The following is a 27,074-nucleotide window of genomic DNA, read 5'->3' on the forward strand; positions in this document are numbered from 1 at the left end:
GGAAAATTGCGAACAGAATCACATAATTTTTTTACGCAGTAAACATGCCGCCAACATAATCTGTTAACGAAAAAAAAAATGAGTTCACAATCACAACGAGACATATTCAATTCATATTTCCACCTAAAAACATGTTGTTTAAGGAAAAATAACCTTGTCTCATATAAGTCAGGTATCTAGATATTCGTTTATGCTGACTAGAAGCAAGAAAATTCGCTCAGAATTGCCATCAGCTGATTTCAAACCAAAACATTGGCCACTCCCCGGAATACTGGCTTAGATTTGCCATAGTATTTTATAATAGTACAATAATATGAGAATATGTACATACAATATTATTGGATACAGTGAAGTAATATATAACTTTTTAAAGGATTTATGGAAAAGATGCATATTTACTTTTTCTTCTATGCTTATCTTAATTTTCGTCACTATGCAATCTACGTAGCAGCGGCATCTCAAGCACGTACGGTCGTACCTCAATTTTTTGCCCGAGTAACAAAGCCAAAAATCGACCGAATTTCACAGTTATATTTTGTACTTCTATCCCATAGAAAAACAAACAAATTGCACTGTTGCAAAATCGAATGTAGATGCAAGTTTTGTCTTTTAAAATAAATTTATGGAAAAATTGTAAATATGATTTATAAAAATTTGATTCAATTATATAAATTAAAATTGTATTATTCGGGCGCGACTGAACAACCTATTGTCTTCATCATGTGAAGGGCTGTTACAAGGACTTCAAATGGACTTGCGTACTGCCACTGTATCATATTTATGTACAGAAATAAAATAAATACCCTGTAATAAATTTTTCGTACACATTTTAAACATAAATGCATGAAAACTTATAACAAAAAGCTGAAGTTTCATTTTAACTGAAAGCTGAAGTTTCATTAACAAATGAGTTATTATTAACTCCCAAATTAACCCTTTACTGCCGACTGGACGTATTTTACGTCGACATTTTTTGTCTCGGGTGCCGACTGGACGTATTTTACGTCGACTTACAAAAGTTTTTTTTAAAATTCGCGGAAAAATACTTATAGGCCTACCAGCCTAAAACTTTTGAATCACGCGCCTTGGGGGATGCTGGGAGTTCACGGATCAAGGTGTTGTTTTGTTTACAATCGTTACGCAGGCGCGCAAGCGCGAATTCCTTTCTTGCCACACTAAAAAGTATCTGTGACACATCTCGGAAATTATTTCGTCACTTTGACATAATTTTTGTACCATTGTAAATTAGCCGTTACATGAAGTATTATATATGAAAATGTGCGCATTTTTATGTAGAATACAACATTAAAATACTCATGATTGTAGCTTTTATCAGTTTTGAGATATTTTCATATAAATAACAATAATTGCCAAAATTTCAACCTTCGGTCAACTTTGACTCTACTGAAATGGTCGAAAAATGCAATTGTAAGCTAAAACTCTTATATTTTAGTAATATCCAATCATTTACCTTAATTTGCAACTAATTGGAAGTCTCTAGCACGATATTTCGATTTATGGTGAATTTATGAAAAAACTTTTTCCTTACGTCCGCGCGGTAACTCTTCCGAAAAAAATCATACATGCGATTGTGGTAATGTTTGCACCATTTTAAAATTAGCCGTTATATAAAGTTTTATATATGAAAATGTGCGCAATTTCATGCACAATACAACTAAAAACAACCCATGGTTGTAGCTTTTATCAATTTTGAGATATTTTCATATAAATAACAATAATTGCCAAAATTTCAACCTTCGTTTAACTTTGACTCTACCGAAATGGTCGAAAAACGCAATTGTAAGCTAAAACGCTTATAATTTACTAATATTCAAGCATTTACCTTCATTTTGCAGCAAATTGGAAGTCTCTAGCACAATATTTCGATTTATGGTGAATTTATGAAAAAAATAACATTTTCTTTACGTCCGCGCGGTAACTCTTCCGAAAAAATCATACGTGCAATTGTGGTAATGTTTGCACCATTTTAAATTAGCCGTTACATAAAGTTTTATATATGAAAATGTGTGCAATTTCATGTAGAATACAACAAAAAATAATTGAAGGTTGTAGCTTTTCTCATTTTTGAAATATTTGCATATAAATCACGATAAATAGAAAAAAAACCACGTTCGGTCAACTTTGACTCTATCGAAATGGTCGAAAAACGCAATTGTAAGCTAAAACTCTTACAGTCTAGTAATATTCAGTCATTTATCTTCATCTTGAAACAAATTCGAAGTCTCTAGCAAAATATTTAGATTTATGGTGAATTTAAAAAAAAATCTTTCCTTTCCTCCGCGCGCAGATTCTCCGCCACAAGTCTCCGAAATGCATACGTCCCATTCTCGGAATATTTGCTCCGTTTCCTATTAGGCATTTCATAGAGTTTTATTTATGAAAATGTGTGCAATTTCATGTAGAATGAAACAAAAAATATTTGAAGGTTGTAGCTTTTCTTATTTCCTAAATAATTGCATATAAAAATATATATATAAAAAAATTCAACATTCGGTCAACTTTAACTCGTCAGATATGGTCGAAAACTGCAATTGTAAGCTAATACTCTTACAGTATAGTAATATTCAATCATTTGTCTTCATTTTGAAAGAAATTGGAAGTCTCTAGGACAATATTTAGATTTATGGTGAATTTTTGAAAAAAATATTTGTTTACGTCCGCGCGTTACGAATTCATGGATTATTTTGTGATAATATTTTCTCTGTGTTGCTTTTATCGTTTTACAATGTGTTATATACCAAAATGATCACAATTTAGTGTACATTACAATGAAAAAAAAGTAACTTGTTACCTTTAACCGTTTTGTGCACAGTGCGATTTGAATACAATTATATATGAAATTTCGTTTTTGCGCTATCATATATCGCATTATTTATATATGATAATGATAATTTTTTTCATTTCTGATGGTTGCATACTAACTTCAGCCAATGACAAAAAAATGAGCCAAAAATGAACTCTTAATCTTGAAAACTAAGTGCGCTGTGATTTTTTGAAAAAAATATTTTTTCCGCTTCCGCGCTCACTCTGAAACACCTCCGGCACATGTGAGACAATTTTTTTTTTTACCGCTTCGGCGTTTAAGGGTTAATAAAATAACACCATGCATTTTTCGGAACAGTGGCGGACAAGAATGAACATGAAAACACATTCCTCTGACAACATGGAGGGTAGTTACAAAAGCTGTCTTAATTTCTATCATATTTATGTACAAAAATAAAAATACCCTATACGTAATATATTTTCATACACATTTTAAACATAAAAGCACGAACACTTATAAAATAGACACATCGATCACTAAATTTGCACTCTTTTTAACTTGATATTTTTGGAAGAGCAGCAGGTGGCGGCGTACAAGAACAAACATGAAAAAATATCGTATTTGATAAAGTGAAGGGCAGTTTCAAAAGCTACCTTTATATCATATTTCAGCGCAGAAGTAAAAATACCCTATATGTAATACATTTTCATGCCCATTTTAAACGTAAAAGCATGAACATTTATAAAATCAACACATCGATTGCTAAATTTGCACTTTTTTTAACTATATTTTCGGAAGAGCGGCAGGCAGCGGCTCCCAAGGAACATTAAAAAACATCCTCTTTGATAACGTGATGGGCAGTTTCAAAAGCTGCCCTTGTATCATATTTCTGTGTAGAAATAAAAATACCTTATATGTAATACATTTTCATACACATTTTAAACATAAAAGCATGAACATTTATAAATCGACGCATCCATAGCTAAATTCGCACTTATGTAACTCGATATTTTCAGCATAGAACAGCATCAGAGGCATATATTTTACCTTAATACCCATGTAATAACTCTCCATAAAATTTTTTAATGCATAACCTTCATGGTCTGAACAGCATTTCTACAAATGTATGAACTCATTAGACATAGCGGCACTGTTAACCAAAACTTGCGCCATAAAAATACCTTAAAATGCCTTATTTTTTTAATGAATATTTTTGACGACAGCCGTAAAACCGATTCACCGCTAAGCGATTGCGCTGTTAACTGCGGGCCGCCTACTGGGTTTTTTTAATAGTTATCACAAAAAGTGCACTTTATAATAAAATTGATAAAAAGAATTTTCTGCAAATAATGGGGGGAGTTGTTCCCAAGAGAAATTCGCAAATGCATGAGTCCATGAATCTGGAGAACGCAAATACAAGGGGTCCACTGTACTTAATAATTAAGTTGCGCATGGATCTCACCAGTGTTGCTTTTGTTAAGATGGCATATTGGAAGTGCAGAAACAAACTGGTGTTAATGTGTTGTGAAAAGAAAAAAAATAGTAATTTTTGGCTGCAGTATATAGAAGTTTGAGAGAATTTGGCTGATAAAGGATTGCTACATGTATTATATATTCAGAAACCTGAACGTTTAGTAGCACCTTTTGGTGCCCTGGGTTGTATAACATACATTTTTGACATACTATTTGCATTAACATCCAGGATCAGTAATGAATAACTAGTTTATTTATAGCATGAAAAATAGGAAGCCGATACAACCTGGGAAGAGTGTTGGCTAATAGACTGCATGAATTGAGATATATGTATAGGTCTTATGTTGTGAAACTTTAAATTTTTAGGGGAATTTTTAATGTTTAGAAAGTCTATCTGGTGTTAGGATTGGGTTGTAAGTATTATTTTAAATTATGGTAGGTAGGAGGTGTTCTTTCTTAACAGGAATCATCTGGAGACGTTAGGTTACAATGAGATTGTAGGTGTATGTAATCCTGAAAATTATGCAGCTGGTTGGAAACTGTTAAGGTAGGTAAGCACTGTACCTCTGTCACCAACAGACCCAGGCATTATTTAGAGTAAATTGGTTGTAGTGAAAGCTTTTACTGGTTCCTATTTTTCTTTAGTAGAAACTTCCTTTTGAAATATAAGTTAATACTTTGTCAAAAGCACCATTTTGAAGAAGGTATAGACCAGGAGCAATACTTGATATAATTTGACATATAAATGTCAAGAAAGATTCCTTTTTTCATTGAAAGCATGTAAGCTGTGGTCAGAATTAAAGTTTATGGTAGATTTCAATTGTGAAAGAAATTCTTAAGCTTAATAATTTTTTTGTAAATTGAAATTGGAAATAACTAAGCAATTAACAGCTCTTTCAGAATTGTAATTTATACATACCAGAATATCATTGAAATTATGTCTATGGTGTGCATCTCATAAACGATACCACGAGATACTAGATGTACCTCCCAATGATTCAAAGGGTGTGCTTCCTTATTTTGAACATTTGGTTTAAAGTATAAATGCCAGAATAAACTAAGAAAGGTGCAATAATGATTGCTACTTTAATTAATGGACTATGAATGTCATTATTAAAAAACTTCCTAATGACCTTATTAGAGCTGTTAGTGGAAGTTACTGTCGGAGCTCATATGTTTTGTTGCTGCTTTGAAACAGTTGTTTTATTGCACACACACATTGTAGTGTGAGTCCAGTAAAATTGTTTCATAATTCAATGAAACATTTGCATAGTTTCTAAGATGGTGTTTTTTCAAGTGTAACGTTACAGAATAGCTTATGTGCCTTTAAAAGTGATAAACTTCAAAAAGTAGTAATTGTAGTGGGTAGTAATATTTTCCCTTATTGTGTTTTAGGGTCTGGTGATGACAGAGGGTCCGGTGGTACGTGATGAACAAGGGAGGCTGTGCTACCGTTGCCTCTACTGCCCCCGTATTGATTCCGACAAGAGCAAGTGGAGAAGACACCTACGTACTCACACGGGAGAAAAGCCTTATCAGTGTACCAAGTGTCCTTACAGAGCAACTACAAGACATGCAGTTGTACGGCATGACAAGTTTAGACATTCTTTGGAAGGGTGTTCTGGGGGACTTGGTATCACATTAGGCGTTAGGGCAGAAGAAAAACATTAGAATGGGCTTTGAGAAGTCTTCAGGTAATCATGCCTGTAATGAGTCAGTATTGGTTCTTAAATATCTGATTGCAGAATGTCTTCAGGTGTTTTAGTAAAATGAAGTGATGATTATAGAACCATACATTAATGTAGGGACAGTGCTTTTTCTGTAGGAAATTGAAGTTTTTATAGCCATAGTTTTCATTAAGTGATAATGAAAAACTCATTTTCTTTTAATAGGGCCCTGTAGTGTTGTAGTAGTCTTCATTGTTTTCCAATACAGTTGCATTTTTTGCATTCAATTTGTACTGTAGCCATTTTCTAAAGGAAAATAGCATAGTTTCTGTTACTGATTCTGTGTTCATGGTAAAGCTTTAGGTGTGATGCTCTTTAATGTAATTAAAGTTTTTTAATCAAACCATCCAAGATAGGAGTTAAAAAAATTGAAAAATGCAAGGATTCATATTTTGAATAGAAGAGCAATTTGCAATTTGGAAATTAGGATTTAGTGAGTAATTTTCAGTTCTCATGGCATAAATATTCTTTCACAAATGTTAATCATTTTATAGTGTTTTATGTATGCCTTATATGAGGTATGCAAATGCAAAGGATGATCATTCAACATTGGTAAAAGATTCTACTTGCTATAGCACGAGTTTCTGAATGAGGGCAAGTTTCTCACCCATACTATTTTGTAAGCTGTAAGGGTCTTGTATGTTTGCTATCTAGGCTCCTTAGTACGTACACATTTGTGTTATACTGATTTTTATGAACTGATAGACAGGCATTGCTTCTTGAGTATTTTGTTGGCTTATGATGCGAAGAGGTAGCAGGCTAGAACATATTGGTTCTGGGAGGCAAGCTTTAATCACCTTGAATCCCACTGTTCAACACTATTTCCTCTCTGTGAAAGATCATGATTTACTCTAATTCTAGAAATCAGCAGTGGCTATCACATTTCTTTTTATATATATATTAATACCACGTGTACTTGGATATGAATACATACCTTCATTGATCCATGTACAGATACCCGGGTAATGCCTGCATTATAAAAAAACACCTTTTCTTACCATATGGGAATTTCAACATCTGTATGTACTTCAGTTTGTCCAATTTCTTCAAGTTTTAAAATGTTAGCCCTGGTATCCTTTGAGCTAAATAATTAGGGACCATATATGACTTACTGAGAATAATTTGTTTTGCTATTGATGACACTGTTGCAATAGTCTTGCATTTAAACTTGGATGATTGCTTTATTTGTGCAAGGTCCATTTTCTCATTTAGAAGTTAGGCCTCTTCACTTAAAACCAAATATCAAGGGGATAAAGCATATCCTGACATCATCATACCCACTACTACACTAGTATACCTAGGTGGCTTTTCAGGGCTTTCTTCCTTCTTTCTCCAGTTTTTGTCACCATATTGGTTATCTTGTGCTAGATATGTTCTCTTACAGTAGGTCCTCTGAAAGCCATGATATTCAAGACATCATCAATGTTTTTCATTGACTATTGATCTTCCTGAATGTGATCTTATTACATAGCACTGAAATAGTTCTCTCTCTCTCTCTCTCTCTCTCTCTCTCTCTCTCTCTCTCTCTCTCTCTCTCTCTCTCTCTCTCTCTCTCTCTCTCTCTCTCAGGTAGTCAGCTTGAGTACTAGAACATTTTCCAAACGAGATATGTACTGTGCATGCCATCCATGACTTTGATTAGGGCAGCTATAAACTGACTCTCACTAGTATGGTCTCCACAACAAATTAACATGGCCAAATATTTTAACCAAAGGGAGTTCTATTTTATTTCACATAATAGTACTAGTTAAAACTTGCATGAACTTTTTTAATGTGTAAGGAAACTATAGCATCATCCAGTGTTGGCATGAACAATATGAGACTTTAAATCTACCCCCCCCCAAAAAAAAAAAAAAAAATAAATAAATAAAAAGCACACTCAGAACTTAACCAGAAGCAGGATAAGCAGATCTGGAGTAAACTTAATTTAAGACTTCTACTTCTGCAAAGAGAATGAACTCCAAATGCGATCAACAGCCAACATGCTGTAGCAGCGATATTGATAAAGATACGTGTTTGGGATAGACAAAAAATTGAAACTATCAAATTTATAACCATTACATTAAGAAAAAAAATTAGCGAAGAATGTTAGAGCATAGGACTGCACCTTGAGCAAGACAATCCAAAAGTATTTTTTACATATATGAATGGTTTTCTATATGTGAATGGTAGAAAACCATTTATATGACAGGAACAGTGGGGCCTTTAAAAAATAAAAATGACAATATTATTGGTAGTGGCAGATTTATTTAGTGAATACTTTGATAGTGTCACTTTAAGACGACATCACAGAAATAGTATCCCATTTAATATGCCAAGGGAGACAGAGGTGATGAAAAAATAAAAAGATGAAAATTAAGAATTTAGCCAAAACAATCTCCATGTCTAGATATAATCCACTTGAGGGTGATGAATGTAAAGAATAACAGGGAAGGATAGGAAACTGCAAAGTATTGTACAAATACTCAAGAACATTTATAAGTTTAAACTAGAGAACCACAACTATTTTAAGATTCCCTTTAACCAATTTTCACCTCTCATTTAAGTACAAATCCTTTCACCCAAACCCTGTGACTATAGAGTTGTGACTTAGTGATCTTGTTTTACTAATTTATAATAACAATAATCGCTCCAGTGTGATCAATAATATGATAATTTTTATTGTACCATACAGTGGTCTAGTTAGGTTATCTACAGTGTGTGCTTCAGCCAGTCATGTTCGTTTTCCCTTCTTAGGTGTAGCAGACAAAAAATTATTAAAAAGATTAGAATCCAATGCCAAAAGAAAGCCATAATGTATCTCTATTACATCTTTAAAAATTTGGAAAGTTTGGAATATAGGAAAGTCTATAAGGAAGAAAATTCCATGTCCATACATATGTACCAATGGTAAAGTTAACATTAAAGTTCCTTTTATTTGCAGCTAAGAAAACTCTTCTTATGAAATTGTTGATATGAAGTAGTGAAGGGATAATGGTAATATATATTTGAAAAAAGTACCACATCTGTTTAGGCTTCTAAAATGTAAAAGTAAATTTATATGCCCAAAAATGAATAAATTAATTTTAAGATAATAGCTGCAAAATAGTAAGTGGAATTAAAAGAGGAATGTTCATTTAAACCTCAAATTATTTATATATTTAGTCTGGTTTTTTTTCATATTAACGCATCCAGATTACATGATATTCATCTGTGAAAACCTGGGCCCAATCAATACATAACATTTAATCATCTTGAAAACTTTGGTCATCTGCAACATGTCAACAGTATTTAATGTTGTTTTTTCTACAAGTAAATGAGAAAATACAATTATTTGTAACCCTTTGCAGCAGTACATGCCTTGCATATTGTAATGTGAGAGGTGCTCAGGTAAACTGGAGTCATTAGCAGACAGACAACTAGCAAGTTACTTTACATTAGATCTAGCATTGGTTCACATATGTAACATAGTTTTTGGTCATCCATTTCATCACTATGTAGTATTACACATAGTACTGTAGTTTGTTAAGAATATTATTGCTCAAATTAGTTTTTAATGACATTTACAGGAATAGTTGGCAAATATGCTTTCTCTTTGTAGGGTTGACAGCTCATGAGGGGACTTCAGCTTTTCCTTGTCGTATCACTGATTACACTGAAAGTGGAAGCAATTTAATCTTTATAAATGGGTAATATCTATCACTTTTTATCTATCACTTTCGCTTTTTTCACTAACTGTGCAATGAATGTCAGTGAGAAAAAGTAATTTAAAGATGCTCTTTATGAGGTAAACTGTGGCACTTGTTTAATTGTAGTAATTTTATAAGAATTGCAGAGAAAGGGGGTAAAGGTCATTACCCTTGTTCTGTTTAGTAATTGTGGATTCAGTGGCAACCGAATTTCTTACTTAGATTAACACTAGGGAGGAAGTGTTATAAAAGCAGATGTTTTCCCCAAAAAGTACAGTTATCCTTACTCTTTCAAGCCTCAAAAGAGCTAATAGAACTCGCAGAAAGCTTTAAGGGACCTTAGACCCAGTAGTTTTTGTTTTAGGTATTTCTGGTCCCATACAGGAAAATTAGAAAGTGATCCCATAAGTACTATGGTTATTTTTCTGTCTGTTATTATGTATTTTAATGTATTTGCACACATGGAAGTTTAAATACCAAAGGCATTTAAAGGCCAATTGACTCAGATGACACCTGTCAGATGTTCAGAAAAAATATTTTTCTTTGATTTTTGTCAATACTTGTGTTCGAGAGGCTAACAATGCTTCAGGGCATTTGTCCTTGAAATGTTTCCTACCCATTTTCTATGATTGGTAATTCATCTCTATTCAGTGACGTCACAATACTATTTTGCCTGCCTACATGTGGCTGAGCAGAACTTGTCCCATAAAAAATAGTTATTTCTTGATTTTTCTTGCTATTATTTGTGAGAATATAATACAGGCAGTCCCCGGCTTATGACTTTCCGAGGTTATGACGCTTTTCAATTATATACCAGATGTTATTTCCGGGTTTACGACACATGTTCCAGGGTTACGACACTTACAGCACCAATTTGGCGGAAGAAATATAACTCCAAAATTGCAAAATAATCAATATTTGAAGGTTTTTTTTATGAACAATGCAATAAAAATGCAGTTTACATAGTTTTTAATGCACCCAAGGCATCAAAACTAAGGTTTTCTTAGGATCTTTGATGATTTTCCAGCTTACAATGATTTTCGGCTTACGACATGTCTCAAGAACGGTGGGGAACTGCCTGTACGTATATGTCATTAAATACAGCATTACGAATATGTGAGCAAAAATAAAAACTAAAAAAAAAATAACCATAAAGTGGCTTATATAGGAGGCCAGGCCAATGAGGAAAAGCTTGAAACTGAAGAGAAAGAAAGGTCATCTAGTGGAAATTTGGCTAAAAAACAGTCTTCAACTGTTTGTTGCTCTTTTCATGGCAGGGGGTGTGAACATTTTTAGTTCCAAATAAGAGAAACTAGTAAAACATCCTGATTATGATGCTAGAGCTGGTTAATTAACCAGAAGTGTCTGCAAATACTATTGCCAAAACTTCACCAAAAAGTTTTCTTGACTTTAGGTGTCTTTTCTCAAAAGTAAAGTTTTACAGCTTAAAAATTTATAAGCCTCCGTTAAATTTGAACTTAGAGATAATTCTTTTTGTTTTTTGTTTCTGAAAGGTTCTAGTTTCTTTTTCTCCTCAGTTTACAATGCAATTACTTTGACAGTGCAAAAGTTGACAGTAGGCCATTTAGAACGTATCAGTGTAGAGCATATTATCATGGGACATCCCCTTGGTTTCTTTCTCCTATTGTCTCCTCTGTCTACTTGAAGAAGACCCGTGTCAGACCTCTCTGCTACACTATTCAACAGGAAACTAGAGGTCTACTGTTTATAAGTCCCAGATCTGTTTGGTGGGTGGAGGATTCCCCTCTGCATACAGGGAACATTCTGGAAGGTTGAACGACAGAGTGCCCCACCACCCTTTCTTGAAACTCCTGAAGACCCAGGAAAGCTAACTTCAACCCTTGATTGTCCCGTGCGCTCCATGCCCCTGAGGACAGGAGCTCTTCGAGATAAGCTCCCAATCTTTGGAAGAGGGGGCCAGGAACAGGAGCAGATTCGGAGTGGGTGGATGGGGAGGAACTCCTATTGTCATGCTCAAGAGTCTTAGGATTACCCTAGTAGCACCTTGTGGCCCCATACTGAGTGGCCAAGAGAGATTCCACCTTAGCACAACCTTCTCCCCCAGTCTCATGTGTAGAGTTACCACCAGTTAGTAGGATCTTTACAACTTCATCTCTGGAGTCTGTCCAGTATCTCTTTCAAGTGAGAGATCTTTCTTGCAGAGCAGCAGCTCAGATGGAAGGCTACTTCAGCTGTATATATACAGGATGAGCCGTCTGCTGCTGCGATTGGTGTCAACAAAAGGATTTTTTTCAACTCAGAATTTCTGTTCAATAGATAATGAAGTCTTGGATATTTTCACAGAACAATGGAAATTCTTTTTGTTTATTTTGGTGAGGGGCTACAGGGCTGACTTGTGATTAGTTCATCCGAAGGAAGTGACATCACTACCCTGAGAATTCTCTTATGTGGTTGAAGAACTTTGAACAGTCTTGTTTACCTAGGAAACCCAGACCTCCTATGTGGGATCTTAGTCTGGTACTGAGTAGTCTCACTCAAGCTCCTTCGAGCCCATGCGTCGATCATCTTATAGGAAGCTTACTTTGGAAACAGTTTTCCATCTGACCTTGGCCTCCTTGGAAGAGTTTGAGAGCTCCAGGGTCAGGCTTATGATGTAGACTCACAATGGGTTGTGGTCAGTATACCTTTCGAATTTGCCCCGGAATTTGTGGCCGAGACCTAGATTTCCCCGGTTCACAATGACAGCCTGTGGTTTGTTCCTTACGGTGTGGAGTTTATTATCAGTAACCTTCAAGGGTTTTTGCTTTGACCTGTCAAAGCACTGCGTTTTTATCTGAAGTACTCATCACCTAGAGCTCTGTCTTCCATACACTAACAAGAGCCTTCCGTAAAGGTAAGAGAGATGTTAAATGTTTATTGATCCATTTCTTTAGTCATTTATATTTATTTCTCGTTTTTTGTATGTAAAACTGTTTATTCTTTTTTTTTATTTTTATATGTCTGGAACATTAATTGGATTTACATTATTCCTTATGGGAATTGTTGTTTCGGGTTTCATACGTTTCGGACTTTGTGAGACAATCTGGAATGGATTATGTTCAAAAACCAAGGTTTCACTGTAGTTCTGTTTGACTTCCATGTATGCAATGAATCTAAACATGTTTAATTGTATTTAAAACCAGTGGACTGAGCGTTAGATATCCACATATCTAACAAAGGCTTAAGTCGTCCTCTTTAGAATTTTCATTTTTAAGAAGAATCAGGTGCTGAACCTCCACTCAGTTGAGGATTCTCATACCTCCCTCCAAGTGTAAGCCTATCCCACTATTAAGACTGAAGGTTTGTTCTGCGTATGAATAAATGACAAATATTTTATTAATTTGTACTTTTCTTAGCTAACAAACCTGAGGTCTTAACATTGACTGCCCACCTCTAGCCACTCCTCTTATGTTTCATCCTAGGTTGGAAGAAAGACTGATGTGTCACTGGATTCAAGTGCAGTCTGAAATAATGTTTTCCACCTCGACTACGTATCGGATGCCACATGCCGCAGATTCCTTACATTTGCAATTTTTTATTGCTTTTAACTGGTTTCCATCTGTCGCCAGATTTATTCTACTGTTAAGACCTCAGGTTTGTTAGCTATGAAAAATACAACTTAATTAAAAAATTTTATTTTTTCTATGTCTATAATAGTCTGCTTAATCTATTAGAACCAATAGCCAAGAATATAAGCATAAGCAAATAATTTAAACCATTTTATAAACTTGAATGTACGTATATAGTTTTCAGTATTAGTACTTATGAAAAGGAGATTGATTTTTAAATAGAATATCCTTGGTAGTTTAAGAATTATAATTTTTCTCATTTTTTTATTTATGTTTTATATAAAATTCAGGTTTGTATAATATCAGCTAAATAACTATTTTAACAATTTTAATGTATGATTATAGAATTGAAAAAAAAATAAATATACAGGGGTCATGAGTCACAGGGTCCCTTAATACAGAAAACTTACACATGAGACCGACATCCATGTAGCCATTGCATAAGTTGGAGAGAGAGAGAGAGAGAGAGAGAGAGAGAGAGAGAGAGAGAGAGAGAGAGAGAGAGAGAGAGAGAGAGAGAGAGAGAGTGTGTGTGTGAGTTTTTGGACTTACTATATCCAAACCAAAGGCAGATCAAGTGTGGGTTTTTCTTTGATGCCAGAGTAGTACAGAATGAACTTGACAGCTTTTTTTTCCAAATTTTGTAAACCCTATCGTCAGGTTCATGGGGACATTTTTTGTTTCCCATAAAAGAGGATATCTGTATATCCAGTACATACACATATTTTTCAAGAACTCTCTCAGAGGAAGTGTCTTTGATGATAGGCATTTTTAGGATATAATTGATAGGGACTTGACCATCTTACCTCTTTAAAAAGTGAAATGTGGAGTCGTCTTAGCTTCCTAAAGATATTGCTCAATAATTTCCATTTCATCACTTCACTTATGGTGTCTAAGATATCACATAATGGTATTGGAATGTGTTAAGAGCCAAGTAAATCACTGTACCTTGTCATGACTTTTACTCAAGCAGCCTTAATTCTGTTATTAAGCCATTGCATGAAAGCTAGCCATTCATAAGATAAAGATAAGAAATCATGATTTTATTCAATATGTGTGTTATTCAGTGAGTTTAAAATAAATTTTTAAATTATTTTGAATCATGTCTGTAATTTTTAAGACAGTTTTAATGGGTTCTAACATTAACTTCATTGTAAATGAAACTCCTTTATGGGGATGGAACTTGCATTCCAGTAAACAACGATGATAATCTGCACCAGTTTTGAATGAATGGATTATAAATGATCCCGCTTGCATGATTGTTTGTTTCAGTGAATATTAAAGTTGTCATGTTATTTCTTACTTTAATTAGATTTTGGCTATCTAGTTTGAACTATATTAACCTAAAGTTTTGATGGCCAAGTTTGTTCAGGAGATCCCAGCTTTAACAACATCTGGAACTTTTTCAGTACAGTACAAATTTAACCTTCATATTATCTTCAGTTGTCAGAAACATGAATTATGTTGGTTTTAAACCAAACATTATTTTAAATAGAAGCAAAGTATGTACATATTGAGCACAATACTAATACTAAACAGCAATGTTTTTGCACTATCATGAAGCTATAAGTTCTATAATGAAAAACTTGTATAAATTTGGGACTAGATTTTACTTGCCAGTTTCTTCAAAACTCAGACTTTCCTTTTGCTTGGGTCTGTAGATAAATGTTATAGGTGAAAGCATTCACCTAAGTGGTTGAGGGTAATATACAGTGCAGCTGCTACAAGTATTGTTGAATTTAATTATTCACTATATGGTATACTGCAGCTATGTGCACTTCAACATTAGATATGCTGTAGTTTGTAATTAATATTGCAATTAACTAGGGTTATGAAAAATATTTTTGTTATAGAGTGATGGTACTTTACTGGAAAACATTTCCTGAAAATGTTTAAGCAGATGTCATAAGTATTATTGCCATCATAAAATTATTTTGTAAACAGGGCTTGGGCCTTCTGAAGAAAAGGATATCCAAACTTTGAGTTTGTCTTGAAAGCTGCTTACTAATAACTATTGCACTGTCCTCAGCTTCTCTTATGCCTGTGCTTGAAAAGAAAAATTAAACCTGTAATGTACATTTTATTGTCCCGACTGTATAGGAGTTATTTACTGTAATGCCCACACAAAAGTAAATGATGTACGAGACCTGATGTCCTTCAAGCAGTAAGTTACGTAAACGAAGTATGGGACCTGATATCCTTCGAACAGTAAATTGACAGAACATGCTGGCAAAAATTAGCAGATTATATTGTTAATTAATAAATGGTAATTTGTGTCATGTATAGTTTTGACAAACTTAATTTTTGAATGTTATGTGTGCAGCAAATTCAAGGCATTTTGTTCATTAGCACCATATTATTGCAATGTGACTCATCAAATCTTCTTTCATAGACATGATAATTATTATTGATTGAATGTTCTTTCATGTGGACTTGATCATATTCATTAGATGTATATTTACCTATTAATGTTTTGTTAATTTTTTACATAAAGATATTGCTATTCTTTATTTAGTGTTGTGAATACAGTCATTGCTATTAGTAGATTCTAATGCAAATTTTTTTATATGTGAACATGTTTGCATCTTGTTATTACTGTCTTATGCAGATGTAATATTCAGAATCAAAAACTTACCAGTATGTTCTTCTCTGTGAGTTTTTAAAGTCCTGATAACTTTTATCTTGCAATGTTGTGCAGTATCTTTTTAAAAATGAATAATAGATACAAGATATCAGAACTCACAAATAACCTTGTCAGAAATTCATAAATAAAGATAAAATGTTTTAGACTTTGTTTCTGTTGTGCATATAACCTGGCACATGATATTTTCCAGTGTGCATATAACCTGGCACATGATTCAAAACTACATTTTCTCTCTCTTGCTCTCATATTATCTTCTAACATGTTTTGTAAATGCTAGAATAAATATTGCATGAGTTTATTATTACCATGTGTAATATGAAAGTTGCACTAACTTGTTAGCATTATATATGGATCTTCAAAAAAGCATGTATCTCATCTGGTTAAGGTGTAATAGATGGAATTAGACGAGAAAAAAATATTTACCGTATACATACTGTATAAATTGTTTGTATCTATCAAGTGCTGGATTAGTCAAACCTGGCATTTGTCATTAAGTCTTTTGATTGTATGCCAGGTGGAGGAAGTATAGTGGCAATTGACACCTGTCTCCATTACTGGTAGCCTTCTTTATAAAATTATATATTAAAGTTGTTAAGTCAAAGATCATTTTAACTTTTTACCACTCTTAAGTGAATGTGGATATGAGATTTCATTTTAAAGGTGAAGAGATTGACTTATGTGTTCAGATCAAGTACAAAAGAATAGGTCTACATTTGCTTTTCTTGCTTGTGTTAGGCATTACTACTAATCGAAATGAGTAAATGGATATGTAGAATTAGCTCAAAAGGCCATAATCTTGTAGATTAGGCTTCCAAAAAATATAATCTACACACATAAAAGGAAAAAAGATAAATCAACAAATGATATGAAATAAAAGCATTTCAACTCAAATTTAACAGGTCTAGCAAAAAAAATACTGCAAATAGATAATGAAATACACACTTTTTCACTACGTATATTTGGGCAAGGTTATAGCAAATGTGGTAGGTGGTGAGAAAGGTGAAGAGGAGGAGAGGTGGTGGTGTTTGTAAATGAGAGGCAACTTGTTGCTAGGGCTGTTTTCCTTTTTGGCTCCTTAAATAGCTGTCTTCAAGAGGTTCAGTGTTTCTGTCTGTCTAAAAACCAATCCAGTGACACTTGCCTTTGCCTGTATTTTAAATTATTCCTAAAGTGAGAGATAGCATTGTCATTCTGCAGGTTTATAGGAAGGTTTATTACAGTATTGTCATGATAATATTTTTTAACAAAGCTTAGCCTTTCCCCTATTTTGCACACTTTTTGTAATTAATGAACTAGGGATATCCTCCTTACCTTCACCTCTAGAGATAAGTCCTCAGCTCTTGTTTCTGTTACTGCTGTCTTTGAAGGTCCTGTAGTTCTGTGGTGAGTTCTGCTTTGTGCCCCTAGACTAACTCTTCCACATAATCATCATGTAATTTATAGGTTTTCAAGCTTTTATGTATAAATTAAATAACATTACCGATAATAAAAATAATTTTTTTTCTCTCTCTCTCTCTTTCATGAGATGAGAAAATTTTTGTGTTACATGTAGTATGTACACTCTGTTTAGTAATATTTTAAAATAATAATATGAAAACTGTAACTACAAAATTTGTAACAGTATTTTAAAGAAATAACCTTTCCACTTCACTTTTAAGTAAGAACAATCTCTCTCTCTCTCTCTCTCTCTTACTGAGATGAGAGAATTTTTATGGTACATCTATGTATTATGTCTACTATGTACGTATATGTTTATTAATATTTTCAAATAATAACAATAATAATAATAATGATAATATAACTGTAATAACAAAATGATATTATAAAGAATTCTTTCCCTCATCTTTCTTTTTAACTCCACAGAAGCTTGAAGTCCAGAGCTGTCAAATATGTCTAGTGATGTGACAGGAGGGAGTGTTGCTAGATTATCGATCAGTGATTTTTACATAACTCTCTCTCTATCTCGCTCTCTCTCTCTCCCTCTCCGTGTATGTAATATTCACACCTCTATTTTTACAAACCATTTAGTATTTAATCTTTTAAGGGTAATGTATTAAGCTAACTTTTAAAGGGAATTCAGTAACTTTAATTTCATTTGAAAGTTAGCTTAATACTTACATAAAGACTACTCTTCTCTCGCTCTCTCTCTCTCATGTAGTTAGCAGTGGCATAGATAATTGTAGATTAATCTATTTTTAGCTTTACCTTCTAGAACTGTAAATGCCTCTTGTAAAACACACCTAACCTTGCGTAAGTTCGGGGTATCATTGTACATGTTGTAGCCAAGTCGTCTTTTTCTGTCCGTAAGCGAAGCAAAAGTCTGTTAATGGGTAGATTTTTCCTTGGCCAAAACATCTTTGAATTGAATTTCTCATTACTGGAGGCATCAGCTAACTGAGGCATGAGTGTGTAGTAAATTGTTTGTTATGTAAATTGGTGTATCTGCCTGTGAAATTCTTTTGCTTTAAATTATGATGGTTTTACTAGCATTTTACACACAGATTCTCTAGATACTGACCATAGTCCCTTCGGAAGTTCAGATAATATCCAGGAACACTATCCCCAGAACAGTAATTGTATAGCACTCTATTCTTTCTGGTGATGGTCAAATTGAAGGATCTGTGATTATGTGATGACAAGACTTCTGAAGGCAAAATGTTATTAAAGAACAGAGAATGATGTAGAATGATGTGAAACTGTGAAAAGATCAGTTGACAGAGGAGATTTAGAAGCATTGTGGAAGACACTGGAATGATCTCGGCTTTGAAGAAGCACCCATCATTAATGTCCATTCAAGGGTTAGCAGTAGTCAGAGAGAATGTTGGACAAAGGAAGAGAATTAGAGGATAGGGATAATTAACTTTTGGGAATGGAATCTGATGATGGGAGACAGCATGACAACCAGTCTGCTGATGGCTGATGATAGGTAACATTCTGCATGTTAAGATAAAACATGAATGTATAAAAAATCTTTTGTTGGTTTGCAAACTAAGAACTTTTACATCAAACAAAAAAATGAATGTACATTCTTTTTCAGCTAATTTTAATTCAGTTTACCCTTTATGGGTGTGAGAAACAAAATTACAGTAAAACCAAAATGACTATGAACATGGTTGTCACTAGCTACATTGCCAAATTTCTTCCCGACTTATAATCTGACTACAGTTAATCTTCATCCCTTGATTTGGAGTTGTTTAATCCGGTCATAAAATCCTACTTATCCATCCCCAGAGCTTTCCAGAAGAGCCAATTCCAGGACAAGCCATATTTAATTGACAATCTGCCATCACATGCAGAGCCAGTAACTTTGCAAATTTTTAATCAATTTGCCTTTTTCATAACTTACAAGCTTGAGGTCTTAACAGTAGCACCTGCTGGAAACCAGTTAAAAACAATCAAAGATTGTAAAGAAAAGAATCTGTGGCATCTGGCAACCTGTACGTCTACAAGATGGAAGCTTGTCACTTGGGACGTTTTGATGCATCAGTCTTTTGTTGACCACCTTGGAGAGTAGTTGCATTATACTCTCCTTCCCAAGCTGATTGCTTTGTTTGCCCATTATTTCTAGAAGGAAGATATGACAGCGTTTTTACCACATCCACATTACATCCCAACTCAGGTCAAAGGTTTATTAATCAAATCTGGGCAAAGCAGCCGTGCCAAAAACTTACTAGTGTAGTACGTACATGTTCATAGTCATTTTGGTTTTACTATACGTAGATCTTGTCTCCCTTATTTTCTATTTTTGCCTGAATTCTTTACTGGTTTAGTAGTCTGCATCCAAGTCTTTTCTCTAAAAATTTCTGGTCTTCATCCTGTCCCTTTCATATGTTCTGTCTGATTAATTGGAGGTTATATAAAATGCCTCTGTAAAAATGCTTTCATAAAGGATAAAGCAAATTCAGTATGATAAATTAAAGTAAACCCAAACTTAGACATTAACTACCATAAATTTTAAAAAGTGCTGATTTTCACCAAGGTAAATAACCTGACCTTTGGAACTACAGCAGACCCCACATATTCGTGTTCTCTGGACACAGACTCATACATTCGCAGATTTCTCTCGAGAACATTCCCCCCAGTATTCTTGGAAAATTCGCCTATTCGCGATTTTTTTCTGAGAAATATCCAGAATTTCATTTTTTTTTTTTTTCTATCAATTTCATCATAAAATGCACTTTTTGTGATAAAACTATTAAAAAACCAAGTATGAAAATTGTTATTGGGTTTTTCTTGAGTTTTAACTAACAAAATAGGCTGTTTTCAGCATTTTTATAGGGGTTCCAACTATTCGTGGGGGGTTCTGGTACACATCCCCTGCGAATAGGTGGGACCACAGTATGTTGATTAATGAAAAAGAAATTCAGGCTCAGTTTCCAACATCCCATTTTGTGAACTAACTCATTCATATTACTTGCATTGTTAATGGAGCTCTATGTACAGTGAACCACCGTATTCGCGGACTCATGTATTCACAGATTTCTCGCGGGTTATAGTACCCCCATTGTTTGCGGAAAATTCACCTATTCACAGTATTTTTCAATGAGAAATATCTACAAATTCCTGGTTTTTTTTTTCAATTTCATCTTAAAATGCACTTTTTATGACAAAACTACTATTTAAAAACCAGGTATAAACATTTTTAGTGGGTTTTTCTTGAGTTTTAACTAACAAAATAGTCAGTTAAACATTTTTATAGGGGTTTTAAGTATTCCCAGGTTTAGCTATTTAGGGGGAGGGGTGTGTCTGGTATCTATCCCCCGCAAATATGGGATTAACACTGGATATGTTGGTACAGTTACAATATACGTATACATATAGTATGTCCAATTGACCCCCGCTATTCACGGACTCACAATTCGTGGGACTCACCTGTTCACAGATTTTTCTATGGACTGTATAGTATACCTATTATTCACGGAAAATTTGCCTATTTGCAGTATTTTTCACTGAGAAATATTCACAAATTATTGTATTTTCATATTTTCGTGACTTCGCACTTTTGTTCCTACACAGTATACAAACCATTGGTCCTTTGCATTAGGAATTACTTTCAGTGAAGCTGGACTTTTATAGCAAGATAGTTCAGAAGTTGAACTACCGCCTGGATGGGATAACCCCTCCCACCCAGGTATACGCATGCCACTTTACTTTCGGTTGTCGTCAGGTTCGGACATGTATCACATTGCTCTCTGCTCAACTATCACTAGTCTTTCCCTTGTTTTTCCACAGTGAGATCTTTCCATATTTTCATTGTGTGCATCAATATCATGTGTATGTTTGCTGTTGATAGTGATTCAGTTACAACATGCAAACCCCTGATTATGTTAAGCTGGTTTCTAAGCCCTCCCTCCCCAAGCATGTGTGCCATGGGGTGGGCGGTAAGAAGTGCAATAATTGGTGATAAAGTGTGGATGTTGATCCTCATACTCTCTGTGTATCTTGCAGAGGACAGGATTGCAATTTTGAATTAACTTGCAACAAGATTGTTTCTTGGTCCCTTGTACAATGGGTAAAGTTTGCAGGGAGGAAAAGTTACTGGAGGAAGGGCACCAGGACGCTGTCAGAGGGTTTACACGTCTCCGATGACGCCCCTGGTGCCGAACCCTTCATCCTCATTTGTCTCCCAGCAAGCGCCTGCTTTTCTTTCTCTTTGACGGAAGAGTGATAAGGATGGAGGGGAGGAGGGGGTTCATGACGATCTTGGTATGGAGGCCTCAGGTCGCTCTGAAGGAATTGAATTTCCATAGGTGCAACAAGGTGCCCCCTCCCCAAATCTGAATATCCCTTCTTCAGGTATGATGGAGGAGCAGCCGTCAGATCTCGCGGCTGTGTGGCATTCTCTAGGCCTAGCGAGAACCCTGTCATTGCAGGTCTTGCTGTTGCACCTGGCTGCAATGGAGAACCCCACCACCACCACCTCTGTCACCACTGCTACATTTGCTATGGCCTCGCATCTGGTGTATTGCCACCATCTGACTAATACAACTCCCTCGGTGGTGATAGGGATTGCTATACGCCTTCTGGCTCCTCGGGTCCTGGCATCTCGACTTCCAGGCTTTGTGACTGCTGTTCCAGAGGGCCCTATTGCTCATGCAGAGGTACCAACATCTTTCTCATAGAGAAAGCTTCTGGGGGTTGGAGACCGGTCATAAATCTCTCACCAGACTTGGTTCATGTTAGAGACTGTGCGTTCAGTGCTTGCCTCTGTTAGGAAGAACGACTTCATGCTGACGCTGGATCCGAAGGATGCATATTTCCAAGTACCCATCCATCAATCCTCTCAGCAGTACCTTCGCTTTATCCTTGAGGGAACAGTATTTCAGTTCAAGGCACTTTGTTTTGGACTCTCAACCACTCCTCAGGTGTTCACGAGAGCGTTCACCCTAGCCTCGGCTTGAGCCCATTCACAGGGGATACATCTGTTGAGGTACCTTGACGATTGGTTAATCCTGGTGAGCCCCTGCTCACAGTTGCTTCAGGATAGGGATCAACTTCTCGAGTTTTGCTGCACCCTCAGGATTGTGATAAACTTAAAGAAGTCAGATCTCAAACCTAATCAAAGGATACAGTACCTTGGCATGCTGATAAATACGGTAGCAACACATCTTCCCCTCAGACTCTCGCAGCATCAAGTTCAGGAAAGTAGAGCAGCTGTTCATATCGACGGGAACAACCAGCACAGCAGTGGCAAGTCATAGTCAGTCACCTGTCATCCTTTAAGAAGCTGGTCCCTTGCAGACGTCTCCACCAAAGTTCTCTTCAATGGAGAACGAGGGAATATGTACTGGTCCCAGTCTTGAGATCCTCGATCCTTCCTTATTCCTTTATCATAGGAGGTGAAGAAGGACTTGGATTGGTATCTGGATGACAGGAGCCTCCCCCTCCCAACATGCTTTTGTATTTGGATGCATCAACCGAGGGATGGGGCGCACACCTCAAGGTGTTGCTGACCTCAGGGGTGTGGGACCAACACAACAGATGCCTCCACATCAACGTCCTGGAACTCAAAACAGCCTTCCTGGCCATCCAAGAATTTCAGGACAATGATGGGGCACTCCTTGGTGATGATGAGTGACAACACCATGGCAGGGGCATATGTCAACAAGCCGGTGGGCCTCAATTTTCTTCAGCTCCATCAGTTGACAATGCAGGAACATGTGTGGGCGGTGGCTCACTCGTTGGTGTTGTTAGCCAGATACATCTCTGGCAGGAGGAATGTAGTGGCAGACAAACTGAGCCACCACCAGGATGTAGTCTATAAGTTGTTCAACCTGTGGGGGTAACCAGTAATAGATTTTTCGCCACCCGGTGCAACAAAAATTATGGTGTTCTGTTCCAGTGTACTGGACCTATTGGCCTAAGTGTTGACGACTCTTCATTAGCACTGGCTCGTCCATGAACACAATTTCTTTATGGCTTCATGAGGCAATCCGAAGGGCGTACTCAACTGCGGGAGTGGACGACACTGATACCCCAAGACCGAAGGCCCACAAGGTCAGGAGCATCACCCCTACCCTTGTATTCCAGAAGAATTTGTCAGGATACCAGGTACTGAAGGCAGGGATGTGGTTGAGGCAGACCATCTTCACCTCGTTCTACCTCTGGGATATTGCACACAAGTCCTTGGACACTTTCCTTGGGACCTGTGGTGGCTGCTCAACAAGTTGTGTAAGCTTACGTGGCTCCTCTAACAGGACAGATTAGCATCTTGCCATAGATGTACAGTTGCGGATGAGAGTATGAATGCGGATGACTGGCTCCCTTCTCTTCCCTCGGGCAGAGAGCGGAATGGCCATCACATACTGGAATTAGCTATGATGCAGGTAAGTGACATAATGGAGTTTCCATTCTTTTGTCATGGGCAACAGAAGCATCTGCTTTACTCTTGCAAGGGGAGCAAAGTGGATCCCATACAAAAAAACAAACTCACTATGTACAGTGGTACCTCGAGATACGAAAGGCTCAACTTACGAAAAACTCGAGATACGAAAGCCAATGCGAAAAATTTAATGGCTCTACATACGAAAAGTTTCAAGATACGAAAGGTTTCTGAAAGTCCGAGATTTGCCCGGATAACAATTTTGAAACTCGCGCTGCGCGCTGCCATCTTATTACTAGTAGACTCGCCACCATCCTCCTGCTCTCCCATTGGTTCCTGATGCTAGTCACTGCCATGAGATCCTTCTCTCCTATTGGACAGCATCCCTCCCATCATGCATCTTATACGTACGTGGTGGCATGCCTATCTCGCCCTCTTCGTACCAACATCTTTATCGTACGCACGCGGCATTCGTTCGGTCCAACGATTTCGTTTAGTAACGTAAATTTGTTAGTGATTTCGTTGCAGTACTATTATCGTGTTGTGCGAAAACTTTATTGTGTAACTTATACGTAAATTACGTACAAGATAACATAGTCATGGGTCCCAAGAAAGTTGAAATTCACGGTAAGAAGCGCATGCTCTCTTTGGAGACAAAGAGGGAGATCATCAAGAAGTATGAAGCTGGTATGCGATTGAGTGTGATCGCAGAGGAATACGGCCGTAATCCGTCGACAATAGGTACCATCCTTAAACAGAAGGATGCCATCAAAGCAGCTACACCGTCGAAGGGCATCACTATTTTGTCCAGCAAGAGGACCCACGTGCACGACGAGATGGAACGACTGCTCCTCGTCTGGATAAAAGACAAAGAAATTGCTGGCGATACGGTAACGGAGACAGCAATCGCCCACAAGGCCAGCGCTATTTTCGGCGATTTGATTGCACAGGCGGAAGACGACGGAGGGGAAGGGACTTCAACGCCAACCCCAGAGCTCAAGGCTTTGCATGGCTGGTTCGAGAAATTCCGTAAACGGACTGGCATCCATTCGGTGGTGTGTCATGGGGAGGCTGCCAGCTCGGACACGAAAGCGGCCGAAGCATTTAAGAAAACTTTTGACGAGATGATGACCAAGGAAGGCTACAGTTCTCAGCAGGTTTTCAACTGTGATGAGACTGGCCTTTTTTGGAAAAAAATGCCTCGTCGGACGTACATCATGGAGGAAGAGAAGCTACCCCGGGCATAAGCCTATGAAAGACAGGCTTACGCTCGCACTTTGTTCCAACGCCAGTGGGGATTGCAAGGTGAAGCCTCTACTGGTGTATCATTCCGAGACTCCTCGAGCCTTCAAGGCCCACAAAGTGCTGAAGGAGAAGCTTCCAGTGATGTGGAGGGATAATGCAAAAGCCTGGGTAACGAGGCTTTTGTTCACCGAGTGGGTAAATCTATGTTTTGGCCTGACAGTGAAGAAATTTCTGGAAGAGAAGCGCCTCCCCCTGAAATGTCTGCTGGTGTTAAAACAATGCCCCTCCCCACCCTCCTGGCCTCGAGGAAGATATCCTAGCGGAGTATTCCTTCGTTAAGATTCTTTTTCTTCCGTCCAACACCATCCCTCTCTTCCAGCCCATGGACCAGCAAGTGATAGCAAACTTTAAGAAGCTGTACACGAAACATCTTTTCAAGAGATGTTTCGACATCACCGATACCACAAACCTCACCTTGCGTCAATTTTGGAAGGAGCATTTCGACATCGTCATTTGTATCCGACTCATCGACCAAGCTTGGCAGGAGGTTTCGAGGCGAACCTTGAATTCCTCGTGGAGGAAACTCTGGCCTGATGCCGTATCCGCCCGAGACTTCGAGGGATTCGACGTGGGTGAATCTGGTGCTGCAGAGTCAGAAACAGTTGACGATCCTAAAACTGTTTCCCAACCAGATCTTGACGAGATCGTTGCACTCGGCAAGTCCATGGGGCTGGTCGTTGACGAGGACGACATCAACGACCTTCTTGAGGAGCACCAAGAGGAACTTACGACGGATGACCTGAAGGAGTTGGAGGCCATGCGACATAACGTCGTTCAAGAGGAGTTCTCTAGCAGCGGCGAGGAAGAGGAGGAGGACCCTATGACAACAGCAGAAATTAAGGATGTTCTAGCCACTTTTCATAAAGTGCAATCGTTTATCGAAAAAAGACACCCTGAAAAGGCTCACACAGGTCGTATGCTTGCGCAGTTCGATGACGTTTGCCTGAGTCGTTTCAGGAACATTGTGAAAAGTAGGCAGAAGCAATCTACCTTGGAATGTTATTTTTTAAAGAGGCCTTCAGCATTAGCAGGAATAAGCAAAAAGGAAGAACCAAGTGATAAAAAACAGAAAGTTGAAAGCAAAAAGGAAGAACCAAGTGATGAAAAAAAGAAAAAAAAAGAAGGTTGAAAGCAAAAAGGAAGAACCAAGTGATAAACAGAACATTGAAAGTGATGGTGAAGTTGACATTGTTTAAAAAAAAATAAGCCTACGTAAAAGTAAAAAAAGTTAAAAATCAAAAAAAGAAAAAAAAAATTTAATTTTTAGGTTTTTGTAAAGTTAAGTGTTACAGTTTTGTTAATGTGATTCGTAAATTTTAGTTTTATAGTTTTCCTTAAATTTTTTATGTGTTTTCGTAAAGTAAAGTGTGCGTACGTACGTACGTTATCTGCCGTTTGTCCTCCTCCTCCTCTGCCGCCACTTTTGGAGATAGCCTCACTCGAAAGGTAAGCTTCCACATTTTACGTACAATATATTTCTTGTTACCATGTACACTAAAATACACTTTATTTACAGGTTATTTTGCATTTTGTTATTAATTTAGGTATTGAATGGTCCAATTTGCTGTAGTATTTCATTGTTTATAGGTCAATTTAGCTTTATTATGAAATTTACTGGGGTGTTTTTGGAGGGCTTGGAACAGATTAGCCATTTTACATGTAAAATGTGGTCCAAGATACGAAAACCTCATGATACGAAAGGCGCCTCGGAACAGATTAATTTCGTATCTCGAGGTACTACTGTACTTATATTTTGTCTTACTGTCATTGCCTGTCCGATTCATCCAAGCTTGTTTTCTCCAATGAAAAGGTCTCACTCCCCATAGGAGGAAAGCCCAGATATCTGATGAATCATCTCACAGTTCATATACCTCAATCACCTCATCTGAGGTGCAATTTATTCCCTAGCTTTTACAACCAGGGTTCGAATTAAGGTGTGCGAGCTCTAATCAGCTCAGGTAACTTATATCAGAATCCTCCTAATTATGTATAAGTTTCTAACATAAAGGACTGATGGTTTGTATACCTTGTAGGAACAAATCACAAGTTTTGAAAGTATA

At 36.7% G+C, this 27,074-nt stretch overlaps 1 protein-coding gene across 7 annotated transcripts in view; it reads left to right on the forward strand.

Annotated features, from left to right (window-relative positions):
* Nucleotides 1-27,074, forward strand: part of LOC135216394 (protein tramtrack, beta isoform-like) — a 257,636-nt gene that overhangs the window by 176,720 nt on the left and 53,842 nt on the right. The window contains exon 5 of one of the 7 annotated variants that reach the window (XM_064251674.1): nucleotides 5,654-5,952. The exons of 4 other annotated variants lie outside the window; for them this stretch is intronic. In XM_064251674.1, coding sequence (XP_064107744.1) covers nucleotides 5,654-5,929 — 276 coding nt within the window. In that variant the 3' untranslated portion in view covers nucleotides 5,930-5,952. Of the gene's footprint in view, nucleotides 1-5,653; nucleotides 16,031-27,074 lie in introns of those variants that run through there. 2 more of the 7 variants (XM_064251673.1, XM_064251678.1) reach the window with 2 other exon arrangements.

Source organism: Macrobrachium nipponense, chromosome 6 (genome assembly GCF_015104395.2).
Source record: "Macrobrachium nipponense isolate FS-2020 chromosome 6, ASM1510439v2, whole genome shotgun sequence".
In the NCBI taxonomy this organism is placed as follows: domain Eukaryota; kingdom Metazoa; phylum Arthropoda; class Malacostraca; order Decapoda; family Palaemonidae; genus Macrobrachium; species Macrobrachium nipponense.